Source organism: Capra hircus, chromosome 18 (genome assembly GCF_001704415.2).
Source record: "Capra hircus breed San Clemente chromosome 18, ASM170441v1, whole genome shotgun sequence".
In the NCBI taxonomy this organism is placed as follows: Eukaryota; Metazoa; Chordata; class Mammalia; order Artiodactyla; family Bovidae; genus Capra; species Capra hircus.
Genome location: NC_030825.1, coordinates 12,300,812 through 12,312,979, shown reverse-complemented (window position 1 = coordinate 12,312,979; position 12,168 = coordinate 12,300,812). Strand labels below are relative to the sequence as shown.

At 44.7% G+C, this 12,168-nt stretch overlaps 1 protein-coding gene and 1 pseudogene across 1 annotated transcript in view; one reads left to right on the top strand and one right to left on the bottom strand.

Moving 5' to 3' along the window:
- USP10 (ubiquitin specific peptidase 10) overlaps window positions 1-12,168 on the bottom strand; it is a 63,683-nt gene that overhangs the window by 13,786 nt on the left and 37,729 nt on the right. The window contains exon 4 of the mRNA XM_018061800.1: window positions 10,250-11,290. Within this exon, the coding sequence (XP_017917289.1) occupies window positions 10,250-11,290 (1,041 nt within the window). The remainder of the gene's footprint in view (window positions 1-10,249; window positions 11,291-12,168) is intronic.
- On the top strand, window positions 1,921-3,343 carry LOC102171453 (annotated as a pseudogene).

Below are 12,168 nucleotides of genomic sequence, written 5' to 3'. Positions count from 1 at the left end.
CACAAGAACTGTTTTAATGAGAAACAGAAAAGGCTTAAAAAACAGTATTAACAGTATTAGGGAATAGACTTGGAGCAAGCTTTGTTATCCTCAGATTCATCTTTGATATCACTTTTCCCCAGTCTTAAAATAGCAATAAAAGAATGTTTTATGCTTTCAATAGAAATGCTTTACAACAAGGTCCCCTGTGTCCCCTTACAAATCCTTTACAGTGACAGCCACAATTTTTCTCGGCAAGTGCATTCCAGCTCACGGTGTTAACTCACTGTGCTTAATCCTCAGAGATCCCAGGGTAGCGCTACCATACCCTTTCACCAAAAGGAAACCGGGGCTGCAGGTTAACTTGCGTGCCTGTGACCTCAAAGGAGCCAGGAGGCGCAGTCAGTACCCAAAATTCATAACCTGCAGCCACATGACACTGCCTCCAATGACTCGTGAACATGTAACAAGGGAGCACGAATTTGATATCGGCACCGACCCCAAGGCAACACTCAGAACAAAAGAAGCCTTTCTTTCCCAAACACACAGCTGCACTGGCAGGTCCCACACTTATTAAATGAAGAAATTAATTCGCAAGGTTCTAATGTCAAACACACCCACTTCCTCCCTCTCTCCTCTGAGGATAAAATGCCCTCTGTCCTCTAATTGAGGAAGCACAGAAAATAATTTTCCCATTTATCAAAAAGTGAAACGTGACCAACTCAAAAGAGAGGCCATGGAATCTGTTCAGTTAAGACTAAGTTTGCCAAGGTCCTCTCCTCCCACCCCTGCTCTCCATACGGGGCACAGTCATAAACCTCAAAACCAGCTTCCGAACATAAGGACCTCTGATAAACGCCATGCTGCTGCAGATTAAGCCTTGCCTGGGCACCAGGACCTGCAGGCCCAGAGACAACCGAGCGGTGGCCCTGCCGTGTCAGAGCCTGCAGACCAGGCGGGGAGGCATGACACAGTGAGGGCTCCACTGGGGGGTTGGGGGTAGGGGAGGGGACGCGCCACCCGATCCAAGGACTGGAGAAACCAGGGTAGCCAGGGCGTGCGACATCAAATGGCACCAGAAATTTGAAAATGTCTCTAGCTGAGCGGGCTGCCTTGCGCCCAGAGGAGGCATGCATGGAGACAAGCAGGCTCTTTGCTGGCTCTGGGGGACCATGACAAGATGAGAGGCTTGGTTTGAGTTTCAGAGGCTCGAATAAGGGCGCCCGGACGACACCACTGAACAGTACACTGAGCCTCACAGACCAGCCAGTGGCACATCTCCACTCACACGCACACGGGACCCCGCAGCTCAGGGCCGTACGTCCTGAGAGCAATGGGTGGGGAATGGAGCCCCTGGACCACCCCCGTCCAAGTGACAGGCTGAGGAGAAACCACCACGGTGATCAAGGAGGACAGGGCAGCTGGACCCAGCAGTGGAGGCAGACGCAGGCTGGAGGGCCTCAGGAGGGGAAAGCGAGAGTGGAGGGCACTGGGGCAGGAAGCCTGGCTGAGGAGGGAGACAAGAGGCGTGACAGCAAATGGCACCAGAAGAAATCTCTCCAGCTGAGTGTGGTGCCTTCCACCAAGAGGAAACACACACAGGGACGGCAGGGGCTCAGGAGATCCCGGGATGGCAGGAGGGAGGGGAAGGGCAGACTCATCACGGTTTACGGGGGCCGCGGGGGGACGAAATAGCAATATCAACTTCCTTGATGATGCTGGAAGCAAAGCGTCCCAAGGTGGGGGTGGGCTACGAGGGGAAGGGGCTTGACAGCATCAATTCCCATTCAATACAGACACTGAAGGAAACAGAAAGCAAAGGACCAGGGACATGCATGCAAGGCCTTATCTGAAACTTCTCTTCCACACAACTGTTTTACTGGCCTCAAAAATACATTTACAGGCTCCCCACCCCCCCCCCCCAGAGCCATGCTGGTTCTGCAGCTCTGTGGCAAGCTGCGGAGTCGGGGTTCTGTTCCGCAGGATGGGGTTTGTTAAAGTTGTCAAGAACAAGGCCTACTTCAAGAGATACCAAGTGAAATTCAGAAGAAGGCAAGAGGGCAAAACTGACTATGCTCGGAAACGATTGGTAATCCAAGATAAAAATAAGTACAACGCACCTAAATACAGAATGATTGTTCATGTAACGAACAGAGATATCATTTGTCAGATTGCTTATGCCCGTATAGAAGGAGATATGATAGTCTGTGCAGCTTATGCTCACGAACTCCCAAAATATGGTGTGAAGGTTGGCCTGACACATTATCCTGCAGCATATTGTTCTGGCCTGCTGCTGGCCCGCAGGCTTCTTAATAGGTTTGGTATGGACAAAATTTATGAAGGCCAAGTTGAGATGACTGGCAATGAGTACAATGTGGAAAGCACTGATGGTCAACCCGGTGCCTTCACCTGTTACTTGGATGCAAGACTTGCCAGAACTACTACTGGGAATAAGGTTTTTGGGGCCCTGAAGGGAGCTGTCGATGGAGGCCTGTCTATCCCTCACAGTACCGAACGGTTCCCCGGTTATGATTCAGAAAGCAAAGAATTCAATGCTGAGGTACACCGAAAGCACATCATGGGGCAAAACGTTGCAGATTACATGCGTTACCTGACTGAAGAAGATGAAGATGCTTACAAGAAACAGTTCTCTCAGTACATAAAGAACAACGTAACTCCAGACATGGTGGAGGAGATATATAAGACAGCTCATGCTGCAATACAAGAGAATCCAGTGTATAAGAAGCAGCCTAAGAAAGAAGTTAAAAAGAAGAGGTGGAACCATCCCAAAATGTCACTTGCCCAGAAGAAAGATCGGGTAGCTCAGAAGAAGGCAAGCTTCCTTAGAGCTCAGGAACAAGCTGCTGAGAGTTAAACCAAACCACAATTTTCTATCAAGACTTTTCAGATAAGACAACAATAAACTTATTGAACAAGCAAGCAAAAAAAAAAATACATTTACACATGGTCAAAAGTGCTTTGGATGTGTATTTTGTTAGGTTAAAAAAAATCATTTATGACAAGGCCAACTCCACGCTCAAAGGGGAAGCAGGTGCAAAAAGTGTCAGGAACTAACTGCTCTAGGCTGGAATACACCTCTCCTCTCGTGTTTCTCACTGAGCTACATGCCCAGAATAATCTCAACACCTGCAGGTGGAAACATCCTAGCCCTATGGAATCTGTGAACACAGCCAGTTTATTTATTTATTTATTTTTCACAGCCAATTTAAAACTGACTACTAGCTGATTCCTTTCCAACATTTATCTGGACAATGGTGTGTGCTGATTGGACAGAACCTTTAGTTCTACATCAACCCTTCCCCTGAACCAATCCCAGGGTTGCTTACTTTAAGGAGCAGGCAGGTTAAAAAAAAACAAACAGAAAAAAAAAAGCTTCACTCTTTCTTCCCCAACGCTAAGTCTCTTAGCATCACCTAGTGGTTTGTTCAGTAACTGCAGGTTAACAGAACTTCCTAAGGGGTCGCAGTCAGACGCAACTACTCGATTAAACGACAGAACTTCCAAGCAGACACATATTGGCTCCATCAGGTCTCCTCGCCTCCTTCCCCACTGCTTCTCTCTCTGCTAAGAGCCTCCAGCTGTTCCTCTCCTACTGTGTTCCAAGGCCGACCGTGACTCGCTGACCTAGACCATGGATAGCACAGTGTTCACCAGCCACGTGGGATGAAGTAAGCTGGAGATTAATAGCTACGGATTATGGCAAACGACTCCACATAAGTTTGTGTGGAACGACCTGTGGAGTTGAAGTGAAAAGTGTTAGTCACTCAGTCACGCCTGACTCTGACCCCCGGGACTGTAGCCCACCAGACTCTTCTGACTGTTTCCAGGTAAAAATGGTGGAGTGGGTTGCCGTTTCCTCCTCCAGGGGATGTTCTCAATCCAGGGATCAAACCCATGTCTCCTGTGGCTCCTGCAACGGCAGGTAGATTCTTTACCACTGAGCCACCTGGGAAACCTTGAAACCCTGCAGGAGTGGGAATTCCAACAGAGAAGTGGACTAAGGGCAAAAGTCCAGGAAGACAAGCCAGGAAACAAGGGTCTGCCACCCGATTCCACCACTTCATTTACCCTGTAACCTGGGGCAGACAGCGCAGCCCCTGCAGGGAAATGGGGAGGGTCTGGATGATGTCTCACACAGTCAGTTCCTCATAGAGGGTCCTTTAATCCTGCTCAGAAAATAAAGGGCTGAAACAAGCGAGAGAGAAGGAAGGGGACTAAAGGATGGAAGTCTGAGAGGACCAACACTTTTCAGTTCTTCAAATGGAAATGTTTGCTTCAATTCCTTCAAGTTAAGTCTTGAATACTTTCTGTGCACATTAACAAAGTCACATTTTGAAAGGAAAGAAAGGCTGTAGAAAAAATTAAGATTAAATATCTTACTGTCTTGAGATTTTCCTCTTAATGTTCAGTTTTATAACACACTGTGCATTGAGTGTTTCTCCCCCAGAACAACTGATGGCCACACACTGATCCAGATGCTAACACCTGACAGGGCCTGCCGTGTGCTGCTCCTCTCCTCCGGCCCAAACAGCACAGGCGCAAAGACAAGGCTAATCCTAACAGTCATCATCCTGTTTAGTGAATCCTCCTAAAATGAATGAATGTTACTGCTCTAATTCAGAAGTCAATATTCACGATTTACAGACAAGCAAGTATGAATATCACTTTCAATTTTTTTATATCACCACTATTTAATTAAGTTCCTTTTATAACAACATCACTGTTTCCGTTTACTATTTTGCTAAAGTCCAATAAGCACTGTAATTATGGAGGTCAAAAAAATCAAAACCACGAAGGGCAGCCAAAGAGGAGAGGGAGAGCAGGGTATTTCCTGGGGTTGAAACTTTAAATCTGACTTATGGTCCCAAGTCATCAGTGTTGGTTATCTATTTTACCTTCTTTCAGGGCAAATTATCAGAAGTTGACTATAGTAACAAGTTTCCCCCTGAAAAGCCTTCTCTTCAATCCATCATTGTTGGTGTAGTTTACTACTTGGATCTGTTTAGACAGTAACTTTAGGAGGGTGCTCTCTTCAAGCTATCTTTTCCACAGGAGCTGGCAGGTCTGCGGAGGAATGGTGTTACAGGAACGGCATAAAATGCCAGCACTGACTCCATACCACACAGAAGATACAAAATTGAAACCGTTATTTTCAAACATTTAAATGGCTGAATTAAAGTTCAACCTTATGAAATCTGCTGACAGGCAAAAACATTGAGTGCTTAAGAGCCTTTCTTACAATTCAAGACATATATAGTAAACCACATACCTTACCACAAATCACTCAAATGAAATGATTTATAAACTCAATGGCAATACTAACACTGTCAAACGTATAAGTTCATAAGCCATGATTATTCTTACATATTTTATGTATCAAATTTTGTTTTCCTAAAGTCAGCACCTAGAGGTCATATTCCCGTTTAAAATCCATGAAAATGCAGGGCAAGAACTCTCACTGACTCTGAAGGCTCCACAGTTGGCTTGTCGCTGACACCCTGCTGCTGCTGACCCGCCTTTCTGTCATCTCCCTAAGTGTTCAGAGCATTCTCCAAGTGCTTCCCTCCTCACTGCATCACTGTGGAAGAGCACACACTGCCCTGGCTATCTGAGCAAGGGGAGGACAGTGAAGTGACCGGAATGTGCCCTTACCCACTGGCGGCAAATCAACTTACATTTCCTCCTGGTGGGAAAGGGAATCCCATATAGGGAGGTCTATAAAGGATACAGAACAGAAATACCTGCAAGGACATACACCTGTCAAGTCAGATGTGGACTGAACTCTCAGCCCACGTGAGTCTACACACAGGTGGTGGACCTCCTCCACTCAGGGCCTGTGCATGCTCACTGTCTGGACTGCTTGGGAGAATCTGAAGAGAATGAAAAACACTGGAGAAATTATTTCCCAAGGACAGGAGAAATATAGATATGATTTATAAACCACCAAAGCAAAGCTCAATTCGGGTATACTGTTTAAAAGAAATACAGATCCAATTTGTAGTGACTTTATTGCTCTCTCCAGCGACAATTTTTTAGGTCCAGAACAGTGTAAGATCATCTATTAAGTGCGTTTTACTAAAATTCATAATAAATGGCGTGACTAGAGCCTCAATACCCCACAGAACAGAATGTTTTTCAGCGGTCTAAGACCTCAGTTTATATAGTTCTCTGAGACTAGAATTCTTGCTCCTATTTGGGCATTTGGCCTGGTCTTGCTCCTTGCCACCATTATTTACACACCTTTAAAACAGAATACACTGGTGCATAGTTTTGAAAGCAAAACATAAAGAACAAAATAACTGTGTGTGTGATCTGAAAGCATTTGCTATAATTCAGGTTTGGGAGAGTACAAGTGATCCCCAGTAGAAGCCCAGGAAGATTTTAGTGTTCATCACTCACCAGGGTATGTTCCATTCCAGGCTCTGGAGGCAGCACCAGCTGAGGCTGTCCCCGCTGCTTGTATCTGTCACACTTACTCTCAACATGGGTGTGTGCCTCAGGTTCTGCACTTAGTTTCAACACAAGCTATAAGAATTAAGATTTTCACGTTCCTTTTGCTCATCTCCTGGCTCAGTTATTCCTACTGAAAAATGGCATATACTCCCTCTCAGACTGACATAAACCACTTCCTGAAACACGGAAGCCTCCCCAAGCCTCTGCAGGCCTCCTGTGCAGGTCCATGCTTCCCACCAGGTTGGGGAAGCGCTTTTCCCTTCCGTCTCCTGCTTAAATTAGAGTTTACACTTAAGAAAAACGGCGAAGAGAACAAAATGTTGACAAACGACACCATGAAGATGGTCTTGCCACCAAAGAACGTAAGAGCAGAATGCAATGCAGTAATGGATAAACAGACCATGAGTAACTGAAATCTGGCTATATTTCACTCCAAAATGCTGTGTATGACTATTACTTTCTGTTTACAGTTGATCTGAGTTACATTTCATTCGTGGTTATACAAAACTAGCCAGCATTCATTAAGCACAGACATAATGACAGGGCAGAGAGATGATCCAGAAATGCGGACACCCAAAATAAATGACCCTGGGGCCAAAAACTGGCCTGTGGATGCTGATATCCTTCTAAGAACTCAGAGAGAATAAACTTATTCAAACTGCTATTCCTTCCTGTTTCTTTCCCAAATTTAATAAATAAAATGATACACATAAAAATTATTCTCAGCAGAACCGCTTAAACGTTAATGCAAGTCAAATTCTGACAGCCAACATCAACAGATCTTTTAATGTAGCTAGAATTTCACACAGTTAAATGCTGCTGAAAGTAAGAGGGCCTACCATTTAAGCTACGTCTGTGGTAGGGATCTGACCTACAACCACTTCAATATACCTTTTCATTTTTATCAGGTAAACCTCTCAGGAGGGGAATATGACAAAGGGGGAAAAAAATTCTGAACAATCTACTTTACCTAAGCTCAGTGTGATTCCAACAGTTACTCAGTGTGACTATCACTGCATTATTTTTCAAGAAATACTGAAAAGTGTCAGCAACTACATTCTGTATTTCTAAGGTTCAATAACCAGGCTCAAAAGAATGAAACGTTTTAAAAGGAACCACACTTTTGCTCAGATAATGAAAACATTTTTTATAACTGACTTAATCAAAAAAAAAGGTTAAAAAAATAAATCTTGGGGGGAGGTAATGAGGACCATCAATTCAAAAGTGATTAGACTGTAGCAATACTCTGCACGAATACAAATAACTAAGAGCCCCCAGTGTTGCTCTATTTTATTTCTCTTTTGGAGGAGCCGCATCACTTGTTTCCCAACCAGGACTTGAAACTAGGCCCTGGCCCAGTGAAAGTGCTAACCACCGGACCACCAGGGAATTTCCTCACAATGTTCTAGAGAGTAGTTTACCATCAGATTTTAGCAAGTCAACTACATTTTAACACACACAGCAAACTATGTATCAAACCACATTTAAAGTTATTTGACTAGAAGCCTTTAAAACGTTTAAAATGAATCTTTTCTTTCTTCTTTTAAATAGATTGAGGAAATTTCCCAGGAATGAAGGTTTTCCTTGTGAAATGGGCTTCCCCGTGGCTGGGCAATAAAGCATCTGCCTGCAATGCAGGAGACCACCTACAATGCAGGACTCCCTCGTTGGATCCCTGGGTTGGGAAGGTCCGCTGGAGAAGGAAATAGCAACCACCTTCAGTATTCTTGTCTGGGAAATCCCATGGACAGAAGAGCCTAGCAGGCTATGGTCCATGGGGTCACAAAAGAGTTGGACACAACTTAGTAACTAAACCACCACCACCCTCTGTGAAGCAATTTTAGGAATACAAACAAAATGACAATGCCTTCTGACTTAAAGGGCTTCCCTGGTGGCTCAGCTGGTAAAGAATCCGCCTGCAATGGGGAGACCTGGGTTCAATCCATGGGTTGGGAACATCTCCTGGAGAAGGGAATGAAGGGAATGACTATCCACTCCAGTATTCTGGCCTGGGGTCACAAAGAGTCGGACACAACTGAGTGACTTTCACTTTCATCCTGACTTTAAACTTAGAATGTCCGCTTTTAAAAGCATCAGATCATGCATCTCCCACTACAGGTTAAGATGACATTTAACTTAATGATCTACACAAAGGCTATTACTGTTCTCCCCTCACTCTTACAGCTTTCCCTTGCAATGAACACGTTTTAAAAAGTTACAATAAAAAATTCACCCAAATAACCTAAAAGTTATTTGTTTTGAAAGTCCAAAATGCTGATGCGTCTATCAATTAACTTCTCATTTTAAGAGAAATCCAACACCTAGATTACTCAAAATAATATATTTTGTCTAAGGAATAAAATGCTCATTTAAAAACTTTTTCAAGTGTTGTTTGCTGTCATCTTACTATCAACAGAAGGATGTGCTTTACCTTTGCTGCAATCCTGGCCGTTCATAAGAGAGCACACACTCTGCATCTCGTTACTGCTTTCACCCTCATCATTTGGTGCCAAATGCTGTCAGGTACGCCAAAATGTTAAACCAGCAAACATTAAAGCCTAAATAAAGACAGTTCAGAACTTCCCTGGTGATCCAGTGGTTAAGAATCTGCCTGCCAATGCAGAGTACACGGGTTTAATACCCAATGCAGGAAGGTTCCACACGCCTCGGGGCAACTAAATTCATACATCACAACTACTAAAAGAAAGGAAGAAGAAAGTGAAGTCGCTCAGTCATGTCCGGCTGTGTGACCCCATGGAATGCAGCCTACCAGGCTTCTCATCCATGGAATTTTCCAGGCAAGAGTACTGGAGCAGGTTGCCAATTCCTTCTCCAAGGGATCACCCCAAACCAGGGATCGAACCTGGCTCTCCCTCACTGCAGGCAGATGCTTCACCGTCTGACCCACCAGGCCCTCACTTAAGAGCCTGTGTTCCGCAACGGGAGGCCACCAAAACAAGCAGCACAGTCACCACATTCAGACAGCAGCCCCTGCTCGCTGCAACTAGAAAAGTCTCAGGCAGCAACTAACACCCGGTGCGGCCAATAAACTCAAAAAAAAAAGACAGTTCATTTTAACTGGGCCAATGGGGTAAGAACCTGAAGTACTGGCTACTGGTAAACTCCTTGGATAATGAGTCCTGAAGAACAGCCCCAGCTTCTTAGGCATGTGTAAAAACATAAGCACTCCTGCTTCTGACTTCCCACCTTAACTTTAGAAACACAAGCCATGAGGCTTTACAGTTTTATTGTGAACTGGCCTTACTTTTTGAGCCTTAGAATATCAAATGAAACATTAAGTTCAGGCCAAACTGTTGCAGCTTTTCTTTTCCAGTCAAGAATTGGCCTTGGTGTGCTAAAACTGAATAAAATCCATTTACTCAACCTAAAATAGGCATTAAAAAGAAAAAAAAAAAACAGTACTTTCTTATATCCTACGAAATAACTCTAAAGTGAGTGGAATCCTCAGGGATTACAACCCCGAGGCCGTAATAACTGGAACACAGACAGGACTACCCATCAGTCACACAAGGGAGCACAACTACTCAGTCAGAAGGCAAGGCATGGAAATGTAATCTGTCAAATGACTGATAACGGACATGGATTTTCCACTTAATGAAAAAGATATCCCTCCCCGACCAATTCTGCTCATACGTCCTTTTACTTTTAGTGACACATAAGGCACAGGTGTTGTTCAGAAATTCGTCTGAACACACAGGTAACCTGCTATCGCTGATAACAGTGCAGACTTGTCTGCCCCCATCTCGGCCTCAGACCTGTATCTTTGGAACTATACCTGCAATCTTTATGGCTACAGGATCCTCTGAAACTGGAACCAGCCCTTCCTTGACTTCCGCCTGCTTTTCAGAGACCAGGGGAGACGTGGCGGGAGGGGAATACTTAGTTTCCACAGAAACCACAGGCGAGGAAGAGGGCTTAGAATCATGAAAAAGACTGGCCCACGACTTGGCGGGCTGACTGGCGGGCACAGTGCCCACTGCGGAGGCCGGGGCATCCGCAGAAGGTGGGGCGCTCTCGGCCTTGGCGGGGTCCGAGTCTGCGCTCTCCACAGTGTGCAACTCCACCCCGTTGGCAGCTGTGCCCTCACCCAAGGATTCAAGTATTTGTCCATTAGTGACTCCAAGGTTCTCAGTAGTATCAGTCCCCACGGAGGGCTGAGCCACAGCTGTCCTCAACAGGGTGTCCCTGCCAGCCTCGGCAGGGAGGCAGGAGGCCTCTGAGTCGGCCCCGGGGCAGCCCTCGGGCTGCCCTGCAGTCCTGGCCCCGCCATCCAGGGCTCCGAGGAAAGCCCCGGCAGGCCCAGCGTCGCTGACAAAGTCCGTGGCATCCTGAGGGCTGCCCCAAGTCCGGGGGGTCCCTGCCGTGGGTACATCCCCCATCAAGTCCACGTCCTCGGCGCCTACGCTGTTGGGGACTGCTGGGCCAGCATGGCCATTGACCAGGGCTTCCGCCGAAGGTCCACCCTCACCACCATCTTTCAAGTAACTGTAATATCCAGGGGGACGTTTTTTCTTCTTTTTACGCTCCCTTTGTCCAAGACCACCTGAAACACCATCGTTCTCTAAAGCTTCCGCCTCGGCATGAGAGCCACCATCCAGGGCAAGGGCAGGGCCCGGGTACTGGCAATTGGCGGAGCTGTAGTTCACTTCTTTATCAATGTCATCGGGGAGCTTTTTGGAAGTTGTGCAGCTAAGGATAAATTCAGGGGCCTGAGGATTCAATGTGCTTGAAATACTGTAGTTGGGAGTTCTCGGCAAAGTGTCACTCGGTTCAATTACTTCATTAACACCAAATTCAATTCTCTGATAGTCGTGTCCTGTTTAGAAAGAAAATAATCAGTAAATATCCCACTAGCTAAGAACACAGCTATACAACTTATAAAGTCTCAGTAATTATTTCTTTTTGAAACTGAAACCTTAAAATCTTGCAGTAATTAACAAAGCTAAAACATTTCTGTGCTAAATAAGCAATTTGCTGAAATAAATAATAACCACAAAATTATATTTAATTTGGAGATATGAAATACAGAAGCTGGTATCCATTTTTCACTCATAGTAGTTAAGGTAGAAATTAAAATGAAACTTTGAATAGGAAACAAATGCTATTCTGCCTGTCTGAACATGTCTCTCAATGCAATCTGATTTTATTAGTTTATTTTATACCTAAGACTACGGCATATATATTTTGGAAAACTTAATTTTTAAAAATCAACATGACCAACTTGGGGACTTGAAAACCACTGCTTGCTCGCGCTCTCTCTCTATATATATATTATATATATAGTTTCTCTAATTTGTGCCAATTTAATAATTCAAAAAGCATGAATTATACAAAAGCACTCTTTCAAATTATCCATTTCCCAGACTCTTCTATTAACAACTTTAACTGAAGCCCCAAAATGGTCTTTCATGAGTGCCTGTGACTTCTCCTAAATTAATTCATATTGGATTAACCCCATGGATAAGGAAGGTGCTTCCAAAAATCCCAAAGATAAAGTTAGGACTGCAAACCTTTAAAAATCTCCTTGAAATCCTTTAATACCTCTTCCCCACTGACAACAATCCACATATTCTATCCATTTAAGATGGACTTTTTTTTCACAGATCACATCTCAAAATTAGGGTGAGTTTCAGAATCAACTGAGTTTCTCAAGAGAAACTAAACACCGATGTCATCTTATATCTGATGAAATAG